Below are 22260 nucleotides of genomic sequence, written 5' to 3' on the forward strand. Positions count from 1 at the left end.
TCGGCAGCGTTTTGGCGCATTTTTGTCACATCATTTGCCTACTCATTTGCCTAATTAGCAAAGGTTTAAGCCAGCATGGCGAAAGTTTTAGAGAAAAAAGACGAGAATCGTGCCAGGGAAATAGATAAGTTGAACGGGATCAGGAACTGCTTCAGATGGGCATGGCTCGAGAGCAGCGTCATCTTACAACTCGGAACACAAAGACCCTCTTAAAGCAATGCGACAGTGAGCGCCCGGCTTGCTGCGGTTGCGCGATCGGACTAAATTAAGCTCCCTGCACACTGAGGTCTAAATAAATTTTGGAAAGTATATCAGGACTTTAGAAATATTTTCTAAATTTCAGCGGTGGCTCTGTCACAATAATGCGATCAGAGCGGTGCAGTTGCGCGATCGGACAAAATTAAGCTCCCTGCGCATTTAGGTCCGCTTGAATTTTGGAAAGTATATCAGGAGTGTAAAAATATTTTCTAAATTTCAGCAACGGCTCTATCACAATAATGCAGCCAGCGCTGTGCAGTTGCGCGGTCGGCGACGCACTAGGGTTACGCGTTCAGCGGTGCGCTGCAGTTGCGCGATCGGACAAAAATGCGCAAATTAAAAAATGCGTTAAAAAGTCTTGGAACGGATTAGAAAAATATATTATTTGTAATGGGAAAAATAGATTCGTAATTCGACCGATTCGCTTTTGGAACCGCCCCCTGGAACGGATTGTGGTCGAAAACCGAGGCTTGACTGTATTATATTTACCTTGGTACCCCACCAAGCAGGAATATTTTTTTAACAAAACTGTTGAAATTGAGTGATTAATAGTTTTGGGGTTGCTATACTGCCCAAATCCAGGAGTTTCCAGGGAGCTTTTTCCCCTGAGCGTTGCCCCTGGCCCCCTGCGGCCCCCAATGGGGGCCTGTGAGCCTTGCAGCCCCTGGCCCACTGCTGCAAGTGGGCCTACCAATGGGGGCCTTCGTGGGGCCTTCGTCCCCCCCCCCCCCCCCCCCCCCGTGGGGCATGCAGCCCCCAGACCCCGGCTACTTTTCAGTGTTTTTTTTTTTCATTTGCCGTTCTCATCCCTGATAATTGCGTGATTTATCTTTAATGGAGTGCTTGTGTTCTCTTTTTATTCCCAAAATGTTTTTTGAACTGTTTAAACCTTTGATAGAACACTTGCTAAAAGGACATATAGTCTAACTTTGTGGAGGTCAGATTCTTCAGCCTCTTTGGAGGTCTGCTCTCACTTGAGTGCCATTCCAGTCTGTCGTGATTTTGGCCTACTTTCTATTTCCCCATTCCTTCCATACTGGGCTATCTGCCGCCCCTCCCCTTCTGTTTGGCCCCCGAGGGGGTGTTGGACAGGAAGGGGTGCGCTTGAACCCTCCCTCACCCTTCCTCCTGTTATCTCCTAGCAAAACTACGGAGGCTATTCAACCCCCCCCCCGCCAGCTCGCTTTTACAGTATGAGGGCGTGGGGGGGGCGAGTGTGGCATGTGCCACATGGCACATGGTCCACCACTCCCCTGCCGTCACATGATACTTTGAGGCGCACCTCTGGCGAGCAGCAGCTGGCCGACCACGAATGCCATAAGCGTTTTAGGGGCCTAAGCTGATAATCTGTCTGTTTTGCTATTTTCTTCCCTTTTGCAGCAGCTGGGAGAGACTATACGTGTTGCCGACCAAGTATTTTTCAGATGCAAATGATTCAGAGTCACTTTCAACCAATTTAATTGAACCTTGCACGTACAATGACTTTGGCGAGGAATGCATTGAGCTAACAGTGAAGCAAAATGTCAGGCATGCTACGTGTGGCACAAGCACTGGCCGCTATCAGTGAAAGGAATGCTCGTGTTCTCTGGCTAAAAAAGAGGCCGAAACAACCGATCTGATCCCTGTTTGCGTAGTGGCCGCATTCCAGCGTAGCCACAGGTCTTTCCACCAGCGGGTAGCCGACCCGTATGCAGCCCTGATTTTTGCGTTCATTCCGTCCACCATACTTTGACCCGAGCTCCATTTTGCTGTTTTAAAAGGAACGATGGCAGGCAGGAAAATGTCATAAGCGGTCGTGGTCCGGCCACGCCTGACTGGATCTGCTCAGCCGGCAGCGCATGGCCAGCACTAATGCTGACGCTCGTGACGTGACCTACAATTGAAACACAATTGCACACACACATGTGTCGGGGGGGGGGGGGGGTGTCATTATCTCCATGTAGCTAATACTGTATCGACACGATATTGATTGCAGTGATTATGATTAATTTGGTCCAATATTTAGAATATATTTATGAGTGTGTTGTTTAGAAAGGCGCATTTCCCATGGTCTCCAAACTAAGATGGAGTCCTGGCAATGCCGACCACGTCGCACCCTCGCCTCAACAATGGCGGCGCGCTCTCGTTCGGCGTTCCCGTCGGCCGGCGGCCTTTCACGCGGCTGAATGAGGCTGCTAGTCAGTCCTTTCAGGGCCGCCGGTGCACAAAGGCGTCCTGAGACAGCCTCCAAGGAGGTGTGACGAGAGTTTCTTCCTGGCTCCGTGGGGGACTAGCGAGCAGGTTTTACGCAGCCATCGCTTGTTTCTCCGGGGCCAAGCAAAAGACCCGGATTCTCAATTTGGGAGAGCGATCGCCGCCTTTGGGCTTCTACCTTCTTCCCTACAGAACATGGTGGAGGGCCAAAAGTGAAACAAACTGAAAGATGCGTCCTCAAGTCATCCTGTGTGTGTGTGTGTGTGTGTGTGTGTGTGTGTGTGTGTGTGTGTGTGTGTGTGTGTGCGTGCGTGTGCGTGTGCGCGTGTGTATGTGCATGTGCGTGTGTGTGTATATGTGCACGTGTGGGTGGGTGTGCGCGTGTGTGTGTGCGTGCGCACGCGCGCACGCGCGTATGTGTGTGCGCACGCGCACCCGCACGCTTGAACAAGGCTGCTAAATCTTTCTGCCTGTATGAATTAGCCTCGCCATGGCAACCAGAGACAAAATGGGATGAGGCAGCTTATGTAAAAAGAACGCTGACCCACACGCACACACACTTGCGCTTCAGCGCTTTTAGTGCAGCCAACAACCCAAATTTGATGATGCCGTATAAAAATGGCTCCTTGATTCGATATTGGAAAAGGACAAAGTTAATTTCAATGAGAAATGAACATAAATGAATGAGTTAAATCGATAAAGGGCACGGAGGCAAAAGGTCTTTGCTCTCACTTTTCTTTTACAATCCGAGACAGTAAAAAAATTGCAGACTGTTGGACTAAGATTTCTTGAATGCTTCATCAAGGCAATTGACGACTAATTGGGAAACTAGTTCAACGATTGAATAACCGATCACTCTCGGATGTTCCTGAAGATTCTGCAGTCCTTTGCTGCAAAGCGAGTTCAAGTCTCTCATCTATTTTCAGCATGTTTGCTCAAGTGTCATCGGCTTTGGGTTGCGCTTTCTTAAAATAGTCGCTTGCAGCTAAATCCGGAGCGACCGGTGCTTTATTTATAGGAGGAGACCATCATGCAAAAAATCTTTGGGCCGTTGCTTAGAATGTCTCAACTGTGACGATGCGTCTGTCGGCAGGTGTGTCACCGCGCAAGCCGGAGATCATGGCCGCCGGGATGCACTCACCGGGAGGGCCCAATGGGATCATCCGCAGTCAGTCATTCGCCGGCTTCAGCACCTTACAGGAGCGTCGCTCGCGGTAAGGCTCAAATCGCCCACGCTCGTTCATCCCGGCCGACCGGGAGCTCAAGGTAGCAATGATGATGAATCCCAAAAATATGTCCTGATACCTCCTGATACCTCCTATAAACAAAACATAAAAATCTATTTTTTTTTAAATATTATCTAAATGAAATCTATATCTCGCGCATGTTTTTTGTTTTTTTTTTCCTGGCAGAGACATGAATATTGAAATATTATTCCCTTCCTCTCATCGTCGCGTTTTAGGTCACGCTCATCTCCCTTCCCCTCGCGCTCATTTCCGTTGGAGCTGACATTTCCTAAAGCGTTGACGAGAGCCGTTCCGACACCTTAAACTAGTCAGGAGGCGGCAGTGTGGACGTGCTCTTGACTCGGTCCGAGCTGCCTCAAATGTAGGTCGGCCTTGAGGGGATCACGCACACATCGTATTTCGCTGTCAGCACACGTGCACAACACGCCATGCATACCGGCCTCACTTCTTCACACGGAGAGCCTCCAAAATGGCCATAACGCAACGCACAATTGCGCCGTTTAGGCGTCAGACTCGTCACTAGCCTCAAGTAGCTTTTTGATCGAGTATCTGCCAAATTTCAACATGTGCGCACACGTGTGTGTTTTTTTGCATAGGTGTAACTCGTTCATGGGCAACTCAGTGGCGCAGAAGAAGCCAGTGTCCAAGCCCAAAAAGCCTCACCTGTCCGGGTACAAGGGGAGCGGCGGCGGCAGCGCCAGCTCCAGAGACCCTCAGCCCGGAAGACTGGAGGAGATCTACACCGCACTCAAACAAGGCCTAGAGTGAGTTTGAAAGTTGAGCCGCGCTAATTCACACTCAGTCTTTCTCTTTATGGCTCTTTCAGAGCAAGATTTGCGCGCCTTCAGTGTTGTAACATGTCATTTTTCACATTTAAGTGTAGTGATGATGTGCCTAACGTTGTATACTTGTCAGCGAATATCTGGAAGTGCACCAGGCCGAGTTGGACAAGCTGACCTTGCTCATGAAGGACATGAAGAGGAACTCTCGTCTGGTGAGTTCCAAGAAATTCTAAACACGATGATGGCTCAAGTGCACAAGGAACAAAAATGATTTCTTCTGTTTGTTTCTTGGTGTGCAGGGCGTTCTCTACGATCTGGACAAGGTGAGTGAGGACGGCGTGCAAGGGAGGGGGAAAAAATGCTGGGCGGACGATGAAAGCAGAAGAAGATTTGAAGTATATTTTGTAAAATGACATGTATGCAGCGCTTGGTGTAACTACTCATTTGCCGAGGCGTGTCACGTGTAATCCCCGCCTTGCTCTCTGCAGCAAATCAAAGCCATCGAGAGGTACATGAGACGGCTGGAGTTTCACATCAGCAAGGTAAGCAAACAGAAACGCAGCCAAACTATTTTCTCGTTTTGGACCTTTTGTGTTTTTTATGGCTCATTTCGAGAAATGCCTTTAGATATGTCAACATTGTTAATTAAATCCCCCAATTTAAGTCAATTACAACTGCTCCCCACTTGGCCCAAAAGGAAATCAGGCTCCCAACTCCTGTTAGATGATAAAAAAAAAAAGACTCCCACTGAGGATGCTCTGGTTGTCTTGTTTTCTTTCTTTTGTTTTTCTCTCGTCTTCTTCGACAATGTGCGTTCGTCATCTTCAAGGTCGTGCAAATTCTCTTCCTGCGCGTTGTCGCCGCACGTCCAATCACATGTGACCGTAGCGCACTCGTGCTGCTCCCCACGTTGCCATGGTTACAAGAGGCCATCGCACCAATGGAGACGTCCAATGAGCACCCGGCAGCCAATATAAACACACGCGCGCACACACCTACACACACCTACACACACCTACGCACACCTACGCACACGCACACACAGGCTTCCTGAGGATGTGAGTCAGGACCAAATTGAGTTCTTGGAGGCGCTCTGAGAACGTGTGTGTGTGTGTGTGTGTGTGGTCACAAGGTGGCAGCCAGTGTTAAAACAAACACTGAAAGGCTTTGTAATGCCCGCCAATTAATCGTTGTCTGTTTTTTGCGGCGCACAAAAATAAAACAATGACAACTTGTGCGAAGTTTCGGTCGTGAAACGTTCCCAAGTTCTACAAAATAAAGTAGCCAAAAAAATAGTTAAATAAAATTTGGACTTGAGTTAAAAAAAATAAAGTCCAAATCAAAGTTAATGAAGTGCTAATGTTCATTTTTTGACATGGCAGCCGAACAGCAGCTGCCATCCAGGCTAGGGGGTTAGCCACTTTATTTTCTTTTTCTTACATAAGCACTGAGTCATCACTTTAGCACCTCCATGAAAGGCTTCCATCATCACCATAGTTGAAAGTGAAATCTTGTGCGTGCGCAGGTGGACGAGTTGTACGAGGCCTTCTGCATTCAGAGTCGGCTGCGGGAAGGAGCCAGCCGCATGAAGCGGGCCTTCACCTGCTCGCCCTCCACCAAGGCCACCAAGGAGAGCATCGCCGAAGTCAACCGCCGGTACAAAGAATACACAGAGGTGCTCACATTCTTTCTAACTTTGAATTTTAGGCTGCTCTTAGGAGCCGTTGCAAAAAAGGCATGGCAAGTCTGCCATTTTGTTTTGAGGTGGCCATTTTTAGGTACAATAGATGGAGGAATTTGAGGTTTCATCAGCACAGTTGTCTTTCAGAACATGAGCGCGTTTGAGGGCGATCTGGAGAACCTGCTTGGGGAATTTCACATCAAGATGAAAGGTGAGTATGACTTTTTTTATTTTTTACTTGGCTGTAGCGACTATGTGAACTTGAAAGTGAAGCCAGGCCCCCCCTTTCATCAATTTGAATTCTTGTCTTCTTGTTCTCTGTCAGGTTTGGCAGGCTTTGCCCGTCTCTGCCCGGGAGACCAGTACGAGGCAAGTCACCCCCCCCCCCTTTTTTTTTTTTTAAATGTAAAAGTCATTGTATTAGTCACAAAATACATACAGTGTGCATATTTTGTAATAAAAGTGTTTTTAAGTGCCCTTTCCAACTCTGACAAGTATTTTGAATTATGGTCTGTTTGTATGTTTCCACGTATCCACGCTGTGTGGCAGATCTTCATGCGTTACGGTCGGCAGCGATGGAAACTGAAGGGGAGGATCGAGGTCAACTCCCGCCAGAGTTGGGACAGCGATCAGATGATCTTCGTGCCACTCATTAGCGAGCTGATTAACATCAAGGTAGCGGTTTGTCCTGCGGGAAGACTGCGAAAAGGCAGGTTGGTTGATTGCTTTTGGGCGCCGCGGCAGGTGACGGAGCTGAAGGGTCTGGCCACCCACCTGCTGGTGGGTAGCGTCATCTGCGAGACCAAGGAGCTGTTCACCGCCATGCCGCAGGTGGTGGCCGTGGACATCAATGACCTGGCCACCATCAAACTCAACCTGGAGGTCACCTGGTCGTAAGTACTTGCATCATAATTTTTATTGAATATGGGATGACATATTTTTTGAGGTCACATTTTTTTTTTATTGTCATCTGATTGAATTTGTACAACATTTTATTTTTTTAAATTTAGTTTAATGTTGATTGAATTTTCTTCATGTATATACTTTAATTTACAATATATTTCCTTGCTTTTGGAGCATTTTTAAAACTGTTTTATTTTTGACTGAAAGGCATTTGTTTTTTCCCTCAGTTGTAGTTGAATGTCTTGTCAGTGGCTCTCCAACATTTTTCTTTCATAAAGACCCAATTGCATTCTGGCATGCCTAATCGAGTGTCCCCTTGATGCTATGGTGGTGGGAAGCAGTGATGTTTTTTGTGTTCCGCAGGCCCTTCGACGTGGAGGACCTGACACTCTCGTCGGGCAACGTGAGCAAGGCAGCAGCGCTGCAGAGACGGGTGTCCATCTACAGCCAGGGTACCCCCGACACGCCCACCTTCCAGGATGCCTCGTTCTTTGTGAGTAGCGCTTGCCAGGGCTTCAATAGCAACGCCGGATGGCGTCGTTGCATGTTGAGTATGTCACCTCCTCGATCTGCTGCACACCTGTCCCCCTGACTAACCCCGCCCACCCTTGACCGCTTGCACGCCTGCGGCCCCCAAAGACATGGCGCCGCCCCCCCGCGGAGCGCCACCCTCTGTCCTTTCTGCACGCACTTCAAGACGCATTGCTGGAGACCTTCCGGCGCGCGCGCTCCTTCGGCGACCCGTCTGCACCCAGGCCCAAGTCCAGCCTGGAGGTCTACGTGAGTGCGTGTGGCCTGGCGTGGCATTTGGTCCTGTCCCCCGTACCCCCCTTGCAAAGTCCGCCCACTTTTGGCAGCAACTTCCTCCATCGCTTCGGTGTATCTGCATGCGCTGCGCAAATGGCTCCAAATTTCCGCATTTCATTCTTCGCTGTGCTTTGCTCTCACAAAATGGCAACTGTTTCCCCAACTTAGAAATCTTGTACATCTAGAAAATAAAGTTTCATTGTTATGAGTACAAATTAATTTTTGAGTTGAAGTGAAACGGGTTTTCCTTAAATGTTTCTTTTGCCAAAAAAACATTTTTCTCCAAATAGATTTTTGGCTTGGTGGAGCACTGGGTCGCACGTCCGCCTCACAGTTGGGAGGGTGCGGGTTCGATTCCACCTCCGGCCCTCCCTGTGTGGAGTTTGCATGTTCTCCCCGGGCCCGCTTGGGGTTTCTCCGGGCACTCCGGTTTCCTCCCACATCCCCCCAAAAAACCATGCTTGGTAGGCTGGTTGAGCACTCCAAATTGTCCCTAGGTGTGAGTGCGAGTGCAAATGGTTGTTTGTCTCTGTGTGCCCTGCGATTGGCTGGTAACCGGTTCAGGGTGTCCCCCGCCTACTGCCCGTTGACGCCTGGGATAGGCTCCAGCACACCCGCGACCCCCGTGGGGACTAAGCGGTTCAGAAAATGGATGGATAAAATGTGTGGTGTTTTATTTCACACTCAAAACAAAACCATTTTTCAACTTAATTCAATACATTTTTGGACAGTTAGATACAGTCAAACCTCGGTTTTCGACCACAATCCGTTCCAGAAGGCGGTTCGAGAAGCGAATCTTGCGAATTCCGAATCTATTTTTCTCAATACAAATAATGGAAAATCCGTTCCAAGACTAAAAAAAACGCCTTTTTTAAGCATTTGCGCATTTTTGTCCGATCGCGCAACTGCAGCGCACCGCCGAATGCGCAACCGTAGCGCGTCGCCGATCACGCAACTGCACCACGCTGGTCGCATTATTGTGACAGAGCCGACGCTGAAACTTAGGAAATATTTTTAAAGTCCTGATGTAGTTTCTAAAATTTAAGTGGACCGCATTGCGCAGGGAGCTTAATTTTGTCCGATCGCGCAACTGCAGCGCACCGCCAAAGGCGCAACCGTTGCGCGACGCCGACCGCGCAACTGCACCGCGCTGGTCGCATTATTGTGACACAACCGTCGCTGAAATTTAGTAAATATTTTTAAAGTCCTGATGTACTTTCCAAAATATAAGTGGACCTCAGTGCGCAGGGAGCTTAATTTCGTCCGATCGCGCAACCGCAGCGCGCCGGGCACTCACTATCGCATTGCTTTAAGTGCGTCTTTGTGTTTTAGGATGGCTTTACTGCTCCCACTTGCTTTCTTTGGAGGCAACATTAAGGGTTAATACAATCCTCAAAGTAACGAAAATACAATAACAACGAACGGAGTCAGTCGGCATCCGGTCCTCCCGGCTCATCTCGCGAAGTTCGACCTCCAAATTTTGTTCGACAACCGAAGCAAAAAAATCTTGAATTTTTTGTTCGAATTCCCATTTGTTCGAGAACCGGGACGTTCGAAAACCGAGGTTTGTCTGTGTTCATATATCGGTGGCGCACTGGGTAGCACGGCCGCCTCACAATTAGGAGGGTGCGGGTTCGATTCCACCTCCGGCCCTCCCTGTTTGCATGTTCTCCCCGTGTCCGCGTGGGTTTTCTCCGGGCACTCCGGTTTCCTCCCACATTCCTAAAACATGCTTGGTAGGCCAATTGAGCATTCCAAATTGCCCCTAGGTGTGAGTGCGATTGCGGATGGTTGTTCGTCTCTGTGTGCCCTGCGATTGCCTGGTAACCAGTTCAGGGTGTCCTCCGCCTCCTGCCCGATGACAGCTGGGTTAGGCTCCAGCACGCCCGTGACCCCTCTGGGGACAGAGCGGTACAGAAAATGGATGGATGGATAAATATTCATATCAAGAATATTTCCTAAAATATATTGGCATGAAATTTTTTTTTAAATTAAATAACTTGACAAAAAATTCCTAATTTTCCTGAAGTGTATTCATTGCCTGTCAAACGGCAACGTTTTTCAGAGTAGTTCTGACCCTGGCCCACCTCCCCACTTGCCCCCTTTCCTCTTCATTCCCTCAGTCGACTCTCGCGGACGATGTGTTTGAAAACGGCAAGCGTCTGTCCTTCGCCTTCTCGGACGCGTCCAGCCCCAGCCCGGCCCCCAGCTCCCACTCGCCGGCACTGTCCAATCCGGAGATCACTGTCACGCCGCCCGACACGGACACGTGCGCCTCGCCCTCCAGGATGCGGGACGGCTCCATTGCAGAGGAGGACGAGGATAATCAGGGAGACGGTGGCAGCGGCGAGGAGACAGGCAGTGGGACGAGCGGCAGCCTGGAGGACTCTGAGTGGGAACGTACCGAGTCTCAGCGCATCGTACGCCCGCCCACAGTGGCGCCAGAGGACGTCTTCCTGGACCACGCTGAGCACCTCAAGCCTGTCCAGCTAGAACAAGGTTGCAACACTTCAACACTAAGTTAATCTGTTTTCAGCATTTTTTGTCAGTTGGCATGTTTATTTTTTTCAGTTTTTTGCTTCAGTTTTTTAGTTTCTCGAGCAAAAAACACGTTTTTTTTCTAGGAAATCATGTTTTTTCCCCAAAAACAAGTATTTTTTGTGAACAGATTTTTTTCGCCTCCCAAAAAAAATTATTTTCAATATTTTACTTGTAGGCGGCTCGGTGGCGCACTGGGTAGCACGTCCGCCTCACAGTTAGGAGGGTGCGGGTTCGATTCCACCTCCGGCCCTCCCTGTGTGGAGTTTGCATGTTCTCCCCGGGCCCGCGTGGGTTTTCTCCGGGCACTCCGGTTTCCTCCCACATTCCAAAAACATGCTTGGTAGGCCGATTGAAGACTCCAAATTGTCCCTAGGTGTGAGTGTGAGTGCGATTGGTTGTCTGTCTCTGTGTGCCCTGCGATTGGCTGGCAACCACTTCAGGGTGTCCCCCGCCTACTGCCCGATGACGGCTGGGATAGGCTCCAGCACGCCCGCGACCCCCGTGGGGACTAAGCGGTTCAGAAAATGGATGGATGGATTTTACTTGTAAACTGATCTTTCTCATACAGCACAGTAAAGTGACAATTTTTTTTGGAATCCAAACTTTTCTTTTTCTTTCTCACAATGGCACTTTCACAAGCCCAGAAATAATCAAAAGAATCACTGTTAATCCAACAATGAATGACCACAGAGGACGAGGACGGCGGCGGCAACCTAACATGGCAGCTGGTTAAGCGTCTGACGTCAGAGGCGGACGGGGGTGGTGCGGAGGCAGACCAAGGGCTGCTGGCGGAGGGCGGCCTGGAGGAAGCCATCCACGGGCTGCTGCTGACGCTGGAGGTGCTGACGCACCGATGCCGAGAGCTGCAGGACCTGGAGCAGGTGGTTATGCGGCTGGAGGACCTCTTAAAGGTGAGCCCCAGCCTCTCATTTGAATTATGCTGCCCCCCCCAACCTTTATTTTTTTGGGGGTGTGCTGCCGCCATTAGTGCCGCCTGTCGGGCCACAGGAGACGCTCGTCCAGTCTCAGCCTGACGGTGGAGAGCGCACTGGAGAGCTTTGACTTCCTCAACACGTCCGATTTTGACGATGACGACACGGTTGCCGTTGTCCTCGCCATGCCGCCGCCGTTTGACATCGACGCTGGCCCAATCGGGTGAGGTTGAAATCTTCTCATGTGTTCCTCTATTGTGTCAGGTTAGTTGCAAGAATAATTTTTGAATTGCAGATAATTATAAATCAATGATGCGAAGTTGTCCGTTTTTTTTTTTTAGATTTCATTTTTCTCTCTCGACCTGTTATTTTTGTGTGTCAACAGGGAGCAGCAGCAGGCGGAGGCGCGAGGCCACTTCAGTGAGGCGCTGACGGAGGACACGGGGGTGGGGAACAGCGTGGCCGGTAGCCCCCTACCGCTCACCACCACCAACGACAGCCTGGACACCGCCCTCGCCACGCACCTGCGCTACTGCCGACGACTTGTCCAGGCACGGACGTCGAGTGCCCGGCCATAAAGTGACGCATAGAAACACTTTGGTTTTTTGTTGTGCAGGTGTTGAGCAACAGCGTGAGCCCGTGGCGCCGTCGCGGCATCCTTATCAAGATGGCGTCTCAAACGGCCCTCCTGGAGGAGCTGGCCGAGAGCATCGCAGACCACCCGGGGGCGCTGTCGTCTCCAGCAAAGGGTGCGTGCCCAAGCTGCGACATCTGATGCTCCGTTGGCGGAGCGCATGACGCTCCCATGCCATTGCAGTGGCGCTGGGCCTGGCAGAGCACAACGGGGTGCTGGCGCTGTGGACAGAGTGCAGCGGTTCTTCTGGACTCTTCCACACCACGCTGGAACGAGTGGCCGGTCACATGACGCGGCGCTACCAGCAAACGCTATCAGAGAAATACCCGCAAAACTGCCAAGCAGGTCACAGTTTGTTCTTGTTGCAGTCAAATAGAATGTCATAACGAGGCTATATTGTTCATGTCATTTTTTTTTCTTTTTGACTTGCATAAGATGTTGCCCCACCCCCTCATGGAGCGTTTTTGTCATCACGTTGCAGTGATCGCTTTGGTGGCGCGCGAGATGGTGGACGCAAACGACCTTCCCGAGTCAAACATCCCGAGGCAGGAGGTCATGACCGTTTTCCAGTTTCACGCGTACGTGGTGAAACATCAAGTTGGCGACATGGAGGCGCACCTGCTGCACTTGGCCGCAGAAGGTCAGTTGCTTTAGCTCATGATGTGCTGACAATTGCAATCGATTTAGATAACGTAATAAATTTCATGAGGAAAAATGCCTTTTATGAATCCAGATATTTTTCAAAATAATTTCTACAAATAAAAACTGGACAAATTCTGCAAACATTAAAATGCAGGAAAAAACACACATTTTAGGGGGAAAAAAACGAGCACAAGCAAACACATGAAAACGATATGACACAAGTCTGGAAGAACTAATGTGTGTGCGTATCACCTTCAGAGTCATTTGCGGAGCGCCTGGGAGGCGGAGATATTTCGGTGCTGGAAGAGGTGCCGGCCTGGGCCCTGTGGCCCCACAGCGCCACCCTGAGGACGCTGGCCTCGCTGCTCACCACCCACGACATCGTTGTGAACAAGGCGGCCGCCGACTACCTTGCTAACGCAGCCGCCGCGCCGCATGCCCATTTTAGAAACAAGGTCACTCTTGTCACTTGCTTTTATCGTCTGCTTTTTTTTCTGTCTTTGTCAGATTCGTCGTTTGGTTTGAAGCGTGTTCACGCCAAATGTTTGTGTCCCACCAGGCGCTGGAGTGTTACGCGGAGGCGCTGTCTGATGCGGGCGTCCACAGCCAGAGAGCGGCGTGCGCTGCGCTCGGTTGCCTACAGGTCATTGACGGCTCTCTCCCATGTTTTGCGACCGTATTTCATTATCATAGCCAAAAATGTGCAAGTTGTGCTTCACTTTGCAGGCGGCGGAGAGCGTCCGAGTTGTGGCGGCGCTGTGCAACTCGGCTGACGAGGAGCTACGCCACGTCGCCATAGAAACGCTGCTCACCTTCGGTCAGTCCAAGAGTCAATGGTGCCCTTGCAGTCGGGTGGCCTAAAGAATTATTCATATCATTTTATGGGTAAAAAAGAGCTCATTGTCGTATCTTGCTTCTTTAACCTGACAATTGCATTTCTCGGAAAATGCTTATTAGTCTTCATTTCAGATCAGCTTGTGTTTTTTAACGTGGATGGATGGCGAGGTGTCAATCTCCAACTTAATGCACTGTCAAATCCGCACTTATTATATTTAAGCGATCGGCTTCCCATTAAAGGGTTAAATGAGCCAGGGTGAAAAGACTCGTCTGAGTTGCTAACCACCTTTATTAAATTAATTCTGAAGGAATCAATCTAATCTCTTTATGACGCCAATCCCGTTAGTCAAGCGACGCTCGTGCAGGGTAACTAAGGTCGAGACACGTCATCAGACCGCGCTCCACTGGTGACTCTCTTCTGTCTGATTTTGGGCTTTTGTTGAATCTTGGATATATTTAGATGTCTTTGTTAAGACCTCAGGGATTCGTTATTTACACTAGCGTGCATTCGCCCTAGCTGACCTTAAGATAACCATTTTGAACCAGATCTGACAAAACCTGATGTTAAGGATTAAAGCTGTCTTCATTTTAAAAAGAATTGAACGGATTTAAAGAATGACTATGAAAGGGAAATAAAGAAAATTTAAAGTTCTAATTACTGCATATAAAACCATGCTCAACATAGTTAATACGAAATAATTAATAGCCGAATTAAGGATTAAGAAGAAATTTAATGAATAGGCAAGAAAAAGAATTACAAGTCGAACAAACAACAATAATTCCACTCACCAATCTCAGAACAAAAGAAGAGAAAAAAGGTCTAAAATGCTATTTGATTGAACAAGTCGAGTGATCAGTTCTCCTTTGTTCCAAAATCCGAATTCTATTTAAAAAGAGGAAAGGTCTGCCTGTGAGGAGATTAGCCAACGCCGTTACATTGGCGTCTTCCCCTAGCTGCCAGAAGTGGCTGTCTCCTCTGCCTTCCTTGAAGCTTAAAATTTGACAAAGTCTAATTTGAAGCTTAAAATTTGACAAAGTTCAATTCGAAGACTCTGGAAATTCATCTTAGTAGATTTTGGTCCAATCTCAAAAATAATGAAAAATCCATCTTCGTTTCGTCTGAACGGCGTTCTTTACTCCGGGCAGCGTCAGGGCCATCGCCCTGACCAGGAAGAGCCCTTTTCTCGTCCGAAGCCAAGCTTTTATAGGCTCGTCAGCTCCTCTGGCATCACCTCATCGGAACGTGTGGAATGTCTGGAATGCCTGGTATGCTAGGAATGCATGACCTCAGCTAATTTTCCAGCTGATATTTTAATGTGCCTCGGCGGATTTCTCAGCTCATATGTGAGCAGGGACGTGCGGCTACGCCTCCCCTGCCATCATGAAAAGGAGAAAAACAAATTCAGTTGTTTTCATTATGAAGTCATTTTCCTTTTAATTTCAATAGTTTTGTATCCTTTTGAACCAAAATTGCTGAATTTTTATAGTTATTTTAAAACCGAAGACGATTCGCTCGGAAGAACCAACTTCCTGTCTCGCCTCCTCTGAGGATTGCGTAATCACGCGGCTGGCTATGTTGACAGGCTATGCAGTTAGAACTGCTCTCTGTCTTTATGTCCCTATTTAAGTGTTCAAACACTGTGGCTATATTAACTAATTTCTGTAGTTAAACTGATGTATATAATATCTAGAGTTTTTTGTCATCTGTCCGTAACGTCGTGTTTCTTTAGATTAACAAAACGACTTTGAAAAGAGACTTTACGGAGGCTACGAAAAAAAAGGTTCTCCGGCCTTATGGCTGGGGGTGCTAGTGATCCCGGGATGCTTCATGCTCCTACCTGTAGAATAAGAGACCTCCACTTCAGATTTACAGTGAACAACTGAGGAGCAGTCGTCCGTTTATTTCGTTTTACATTCGTTTTGTTTCGTTTTTTTTTTAGTTTTTACATTTCGTTTTACAATGGAGGATTATATATCCAAACAATTTTCAACTATGGATTTTCGGTCGAAGCAGGAGGTCATCAGTAAAGGAAGAGCAACTCCGGAGTTAAAAGGTTTGATTCGGACAACAGGACTTCGGAACGGTGTGGTACGCACGATCGAAAACAATTTTTTTATTCCGTGTGCTTTATTGAGTGTATTTATGTATGAAGACTGCTGATATAAGATTTTAATTAAAATAATTCAAATTAAAGGATAAGCCACACTTGAGCAGCGTTCCCCAACCTTTTTTTGTGACATGGTTAGGTGCCGGACAAATTTTACCGCTGACGTTAGTGCCTCCCCAGTCATGAACCTCACCGCACGTCACTGTATGTGAGGGTTGCGCATTCTTCACCTGACTTTCAGCTGGGAACCCTGGTTGCCAAAGCAAAACAGCAACCATTGCGCATGACTCTTCTCTGCAGCTGTTTCCTGTTTTGCTCGTTCTTTCACTTTAACCCTTGATGTCTCCTCTCAACTTAATACATTCATGTATAGATGGAACACCAATGTTAAATGTAGGTTGGATAAAACATTGCAACATTATTAACATATATCTTGTCTAGTAATGATCAACTTAACATATAATCATACTTAGCCATAATAATGGGTTCTTCTAATTTTAACATATATATTGATTTTGCTCAAACTGTTGTAGGTTAAAATTATGGCATAGCAAAATCATATTCCAATATTGTGTTCCTCCGCGTTTCAACAGGTCACGTCCTCCCAATTGCTGACAATTTAATTTACAGTGGAGCCTCGGTTTTTGAACGTCCCGGTTCTTGAACAAATCGGTATTCGAACAAAAAATTCGAGATTTTTTTGCTTCGGATGTCGGACGAAATTAGGTTATCGAACCTCACGAGACGAGCCGAGAGGACCCGCATGCAAACTGACTCCGTTCGTTATTACGTTCTCGTTACTCTAAGGATTGCATCAACTCTAATCATGCCTCCAAAGGAAGCAAGTGGGAGCAGTGAAGCCATCCTAAAACACAAAAACGCTCCTAAACACTGAGCGCCCGGCGCGCTGCGGTTGCGCTATCGGAACAAATTAAGCTCCCTGCGCACTGAGGTGCACTTAAATTTAGGAAAGTACATTAGGACTTTAAAAATATTTTCTAAATTTTAGTGACCACTCTGTCTCAATAATGCGACCAGCGCGGTGCATTGCGCGGTTGGCGGGGTGCAACGGTTGCGCGTACGGCGGTGCGCTGCAGTTGCGCGATTGGACAAAATTAAGCTGCCTTCGCACTGATGTCCACTTAAATTTTGGAATGTACATCAGGACTATAAAAATATTTTCTAAATTTCAGGTGCGCGGTCGCCGACGCACTACAGTTGCGCGTTCGGCGGTGCGCTCCGGTTGCCCGATTGGACAAAAATGCGCAAATTAAAAAAATGCTTAAAAAAGGCATTTTTTTAAAGTTTTTTTTGCTTGGAACGGATTAATTTTTTTCCCATTACTTGTAACGGGAAAATATGATTCGGAATTCGAAAGATTCACTTCGCGAACAGCCTTCTGGAACGGATTGTGTTTGAAAACCGAGGCTCCACTGTATTAGATTTGTTAGTTTCCATCAGGTCACCCATGTCAAGCTTTAACACCAGCACCTGGTGGAATTTTGGAACTAGTCAAACCTCGGTTATTGGCCACAATCCGTTCTAGAAGGCGGTTCGAGAAGCGAATTGTTCGAATTCCAAATCTATTTTTCCCATTACAAATAATGGAAAAAAAATTAATCCGTTCCAAGACAAAAACCCCGCCTTTTTAAAGCATTTTTTCATTTGCGCAATTTCATCCGATCGCGTAACTGCAGTGCACCGCTGAACGCGCAACCGTAGCGCGTCGCTGACCACACAACTGCACCGCGCTGGTCGCAATATTGTGACAGAGCCGTCGCTAAAATTTAAAAAAAAAAAATTAAAGTCCTGATGTTGTTTCCAAAATTTAAGTGGACCTCAGTGCGCAGGGAGCTTAATTTTGTCCGATTGCGCAACTGCAGCACACCGCCGAACGCGCAACCGTAGTGCGCCGCCAACCGCGCAACTGCACCGCGCTGGTTGCATTATTGTGATAGAGCCGTCGCTGAAATTTAGAAAATATTTTTAAAGTAATAAAATATTTTTAAAGTCCTAATGTACTTTCCAAAATTTTAAGTGGACCTCAGTGCGCAGGGAGCTTAATTTGGTCAGATCACGCAACCGCAGCGCACCGGGCGCTCACTGTCGCATTGCTTTAAGAGCGTTTTGTGTTTTAGGATGGCTTTACTGCTAAAACTTGCTTTCTTTGGAGGCATGATTAATACAATCCTCAAAGTAACGAAAACACAATAACAACGAACGGAGTCAGTCGGCATCCGGGTCGCGCGGTCGGGCTTTCTCGGGTCCTCCCGGCTCATCTCGTGAGGTTCGACCTCCGAATTTTGTTCGACAACTGAAGCAAAAAAATCTAGAATTTTTTGTTCGAATTCCGATTTGTTTGAGAACCGAGACGTTCAAAAACCGAGGTTTGACTGTAGTACATGTTTTAGGAAAGCCAATGTGCCTAGGCCAAATTCGATACCCATATATACACCATCTTGTACCACCATGCCACTTGATAGCACAACCACCACTAGGTGGCGTCCATGCCAATAGTTATAACAACAGTCATAATAGTTCAATATGAGATCAGCCCAGTTTCCACTGGCAAAAACAGCTGCATGTTGTGCACCCGTTTTGTTCCACTGCTGATAACACAAGTGTAGAAATGCTCTGAAAGTGAATACATTTTTTTTGGGTTGCAGGCGAGGAGGGCCGTCTAGCCTACGAGCAACTGAACGCAGTGCCGGGGGAAATGATTGGCTTGGGTGTACGGCAGAAGACCGCTGTCGCCACTGACTTTTAATGAGACGCCAACGTGGTGTGGCGGATGGACAAAACTCACAAAGCAAATCTCTGCACAATATGCGCCCGCAGGTATATTTGGGGTTCAACTGGAGGGCACCAGCGTTCACTGGCTACACCACTCGCTCACGTCTCGCACGCTCACTGCTTACTGTGAAAGCTTTCGTGTCCCCTGATACCACAATCCTGCACCTGTAAATAGTCCGATGTGTATATTTAAGTTTTTCAAGCGTTGCGCGCGGCTTTGGGGTACGTTTGGGGTTTGTTTTTTGTTGGCGTCCCGTGGCCAAAGAAAAGAGGCGGATGAGTTGATTTAGTCTTGTTAAACGTGCAGTTATCCAAGTGCAATTCTGTACGGAAATGTGATTTTATTGTATGTATTTATTTTTCACACTATTTTTTTCCTGCTGTATTAAGTGCAGAAGACTTGATGCATATGGATTGCTAGTTCTGTGCTAAATCAGGTGTTTTACTTTTTACAAATATTAAACAATATGATCTCTGTTGATTTCATTGGAATTTAAGTTCTTTTAAATATTAATCATTATTTTGGAGATAATGATTTATATTCCCGAAAAAAATTTACTTTTACTCTGACTACAGAAATTTATTGCGACCAAAGCAAATTTGTTTTTTTCCTTTTTGAAATGAGAATGTATTTTCCACCCCAGTCATTTTGGCTGCAATATTCCTGTCTGATAAACAAGTCTTGCTTCAAAAATGCATAGGCAACCTGGAAACAAGTGCTTGGATTTTGAACGGCTGTATTTTGTACATGTAATACTTGAGGTCCATATTGCTTGTGGTGATTAAATAGACTAATCGACTTACAACAGCATGCCTTTTTTTTCCCACACAGCAAACCATCCAAAAGAAGTTTCTTGGGTGGGAAGATGCATCAGGCGGCTTGTTACAAAGCTAACAACCAGCAGAAAACAAGAGCGTTCAGGCACTTATTAAAAATATCACTTTTTTTTTTTTTTTTTGCTACAGTCCAGTTTCAGCTGACAGGCCACCTGTGACTTGTTGGCTATATTGCTTGGCTGTGGACTTTACGCCCCTGCAATGTGTCACTGCTTGGCCTGCTGCGACGTGACTATGTAGTCGTCCGTGCTGAACACTCGAGGGATTTCTTGATGTTGCTGATGTAGAGCTGTTCTTCGTGGGCTGTTTGGTTTCTATGACAAAAGCCCCCCCCCCCCCCCCCCCCAAAAAAAAAATTACATCACTGAATCGGCTCAAAGACCAACATTTTCCATGTTCCAATTACTATAATTGTGGAAATCATTTTCGTCCAGGGAGGGCAGAATACAAACAAATACACCCAAAAGTGCCAATGTTTAATGACTAAAGTAAATAAGAGGAAACAGCCCTAGGGTTTGAATTGCAAGCCTTACATTTAAGAAGCCGGGCACACTCATTGTGCGGAAGATCTTCTTGAAGGCACCCGGTAGCGTGGCGAGTTCTCCTTCCGCCTGGGTCAACTGCTCCTCCATGGCTCCAACGTTGGCTCCCACCATCTTGACAAAGCCCTGCGAGCAAATGCTAACACTGGAACATTTTGATGGACACTGCCCCTAAAGTCAACTTTTTAGCCCTCATCTTAGCACATCTAAGGAGACAATGCATAAAATAAAAAAGCTAATACTAAACAACAGCCATCGCTTACCTCTAACTTGTCAATGCGCCTATACAGTTGTCTCATTTCCTCAGACTTGTGCTGAATCTGAGGTAGGTTTTCACTCACGATCTGTGATGTGTCGTTCCGAATCTGTAGACAAATACAAACATAAATCAATAAAATAGTAGAAACGACACCCATCTGTGAGGTCTGACCTGAAGTGCCTCTACCGTACCATATCCAGCATGCCGACAAACTCGTCCACTCTGGTCAACATTTCCTCCAGGCTTTTCTCCAAGCACAGAATCTGGAGGAGAAATAGTTTGCGTCAGATAAGTAGCAGAAATTCAATCATTACATTTAGATTTTTCTCCAGGAAGATGAAATGCACACAGCCACACAAACAAAAGCCTTTGTCTGACTTCCCACATAAAACGGAGGCATTTACACACGTGCAGGCATCACTCACATTCACTTAACATTGCACACTGATACTGCGCTTCATTCCATCCAGTATGGGCTTTCCCGCTATTAACACAGAATGTCAAAATGAAATGTACATAATTAACCATCTTATGTAAAACCCCGTAACCTAAGCTGTAACCCCTTTCAAGAAAAGGGTGCATCATCCTCGATTTAAGAAAAAAAAAATAAACAGAACTGATTCAAATCAGGAAATGTTTGAGAGTTCTCCGTTGCTAAGCAAAACAGTGGCAGTTAAAGAACCCCTGTTTTAAACTGCACTTAACATGAACCGTAATTGTTGTCAGACATTGCTGCAATTAATAAACAAAACAAGTAGCCAGTTTAAAGCTAGCTGTTTGTTTTATTTTTTGGTCAGATGATCACCTCTTCTCCCGCTGTTGCCCTCACGTAGGAGGAGTACGCGAGGGTTGCGTGCATCAGGTCCGCGTCGTGAGGTTCTGGGCCGTGCTGGGACGACGCCGCTGCAGCCGCTTGGTAAAGGCTCGGACTGGGCAACGCTACGACGTTAGCCGCCGCGCCGAAGCTGGGGCTCTGCGACACCGTGCCGTTGCTGAGGATGTCGCTCACCATGGACAAGCTGCTGGCGCTCTGTGACACGATGCCGCTGTCCCTGCTGATTTCAGCGCTCGACTCCTCCAAGGGAGACAGGATGCCCACCCTGTCGACGCGACGGTGGTCCATGTCGCCTGAAAGGTGAGCTGGCGAGGTAAATGCCGCTAGAGGTACCGCAAAACTACGGCCGTGTTTGGCTCGTCTGTTGACTGGGTCACATGACTGATAGAACGACGGCAACCGCGAGGGTCAAACTAGTGCCACGAGCATTACGATCCAGAATTCTGCGATCATTTTTTTACGTCTATATGCTACCCAGACGTCTCGGCTAAACACGTCTAAAAAAAATGTATAAAGTGGAATAAAAATAGACGTCTATGCCGTAGACGTCTATACTATAGCCGTCTACGGGATGGTCGTCTATTAGACGTCTATTAGACGTCTATATGTGAAAGTATTTTAAACGTCTACGGCAGGGGTCCCCAACCCCCAGTCCGCGGACCGGTACCGATCCGTGGGTCACTTGGTACCGGGCCGCCAAGCCACACAGAAAAAAAAAAAAAGTTTTTTTTTTTTATCGACGATCAATTAATTCAGGTCAAGACGCACGTCCCGGTCACGTTACATGTTTTCCCAGTCGAGCCCGCAAAGCTAGCAAAAATGAGTAAGAATATATTTTGAAAAATATATTTTAAAAAATGGCTATTCTCTCCCAGTTACATCCGTCGGTTCAGGTCAAGACGCTCGTATCGGTCACCTCAGTCGAGCCCGCGAAGCAAGCAAATATGAGCAAGAAACAGATGTTTGGAAAGCTTCTTCGGAAAGGGAAAAAAGCCCAATGAGGAGACGGAAGAAGAGGCTACGACTTCTAAGAAAAAGGAAAGCTGCATTTAAAAGAAAATTTCTGGAGTCCTACTTAAAATATGGATTTATCGCCACAGGTGACTGACGCGCCAAGCCCACTCTGCATAATATGTGGCGACAGGCTAGCTAATGAGGCAATGAAGCCTTCAAAACTGCTTCGGCACATGGAGACCAAGCATCCTGTATTAAAAGACAAACCTTAACCACATTGGGTGTCATTGTCTCCGATTACGCCTAGATGGGACCGGCTCCTTTCTGACAAACAAGCTCAGTGCTCCCACTAATTCAACGTAATGGTGAGTTTTATTTTTATGTCGTTTATACTTGTTTTTATGCCAGTCGTGTCATTTTATTTCATCGTATTTATACATTTATTATAAATGTATTGTCTCTTCATGGAAATGTA

At 47.2% G+C, this 22260-nt stretch overlaps 2 protein-coding genes across 10 annotated transcripts in view; one reads left to right on the forward strand and one right to left on the reverse strand.

Moving 5' to 3' along the window:
- ripor2 (RHO family interacting cell polarization regulator 2) overlaps window positions 1–19164 on the forward strand; it is a 28486-nt gene extending 9322 nt beyond the window's left edge. For 7 of the 9 annotated variants that reach the window (XM_088365397.1, XM_088365395.1, XM_088365402.1 and 4 more), the window contains exons 2-23: window positions 3545–3665; window positions 4295–4462; window positions 4614–4692; window positions 4780–4803; window positions 4969–5022; window positions 6006–6155; window positions 6309–6372; window positions 6487–6530; window positions 6711–6836; window positions 6906–7054; window positions 7428–7557; window positions 9995–10370; window positions 11103–11323; window positions 11401–11567; window positions 11730–11895; window positions 11961–12093; window positions 12162–12323; window positions 12460–12618; window positions 12879–13075; window positions 13180–13263; window positions 13347–13437; window positions 18232–19164. In XM_088365397.1, the coding sequence (XP_088221523.1) occupies window positions 3545–3665; window positions 4295–4462; window positions 4614–4692; window positions 4780–4803; window positions 4969–5022; window positions 6006–6155; window positions 6309–6372; window positions 6487–6530; window positions 6711–6836; window positions 6906–7054; window positions 7428–7557; window positions 9995–10370; window positions 11103–11323; window positions 11401–11567; window positions 11730–11895; window positions 11961–12093; window positions 12162–12323; window positions 12460–12618; window positions 12879–13075; window positions 13180–13263; window positions 13347–13437; window positions 18232–18332 (2966 nt within the window). In that variant the 3' untranslated portion in view covers window positions 18333–19164. Of the gene's footprint in view, window positions 1–3544; window positions 3666–4294; window positions 4463–4613; window positions 4693–4779; window positions 4804–4968; window positions 5023–6005; window positions 6156–6308; window positions 6373–6486; window positions 6531–6710; window positions 6837–6905; window positions 7055–7427; window positions 7558–7703; window positions 7845–9994; window positions 10371–11102; window positions 11324–11400; window positions 11568–11729; window positions 11896–11960; window positions 12094–12161; window positions 12324–12459; window positions 12619–12878; window positions 13076–13179; window positions 13264–13346; window positions 13506–18231 lie in introns of all 9 variants that reach the window. The other 2 variants (XM_088365404.1, XM_088365399.1) reach the window with 2 other exon arrangements.
- bloc1s4 (biogenesis of lysosomal organelles complex 1 subunit 4) lies at window positions 19079–21223 on the reverse strand. The gene is made up of 5 exons (XM_088365411.1): window positions 20802–21223; window positions 20188–20259; window positions 20001–20102; window positions 19729–19863; window positions 19079–19509 (listed from the first exon to the last, which is right to left on the reverse strand). Exons 1-5 carry the CDS (start codon window positions 21117–21119, stop codon window positions 19402–19404), a joined length of 735 nt encoding a protein of 244 aa, XP_088221537.1. The 5' UTR covers window positions 21120–21223; the 3' UTR covers window positions 19079–19401.
- Window positions 21224–22260: the final 1037 nt, after the last annotated feature.

The sequence above is a fragment of the Syngnathus floridae genome, chromosome 21, assembly GCF_059516105.1.
Source record: "Syngnathus floridae isolate MCC-2025c chromosome 21, RoL_Sflo_1.0, whole genome shotgun sequence".
In the NCBI taxonomy this organism is placed as follows: domain Eukaryota; kingdom Metazoa; phylum Chordata; class Actinopteri; order Syngnathiformes; family Syngnathidae; genus Syngnathus; species Syngnathus floridae.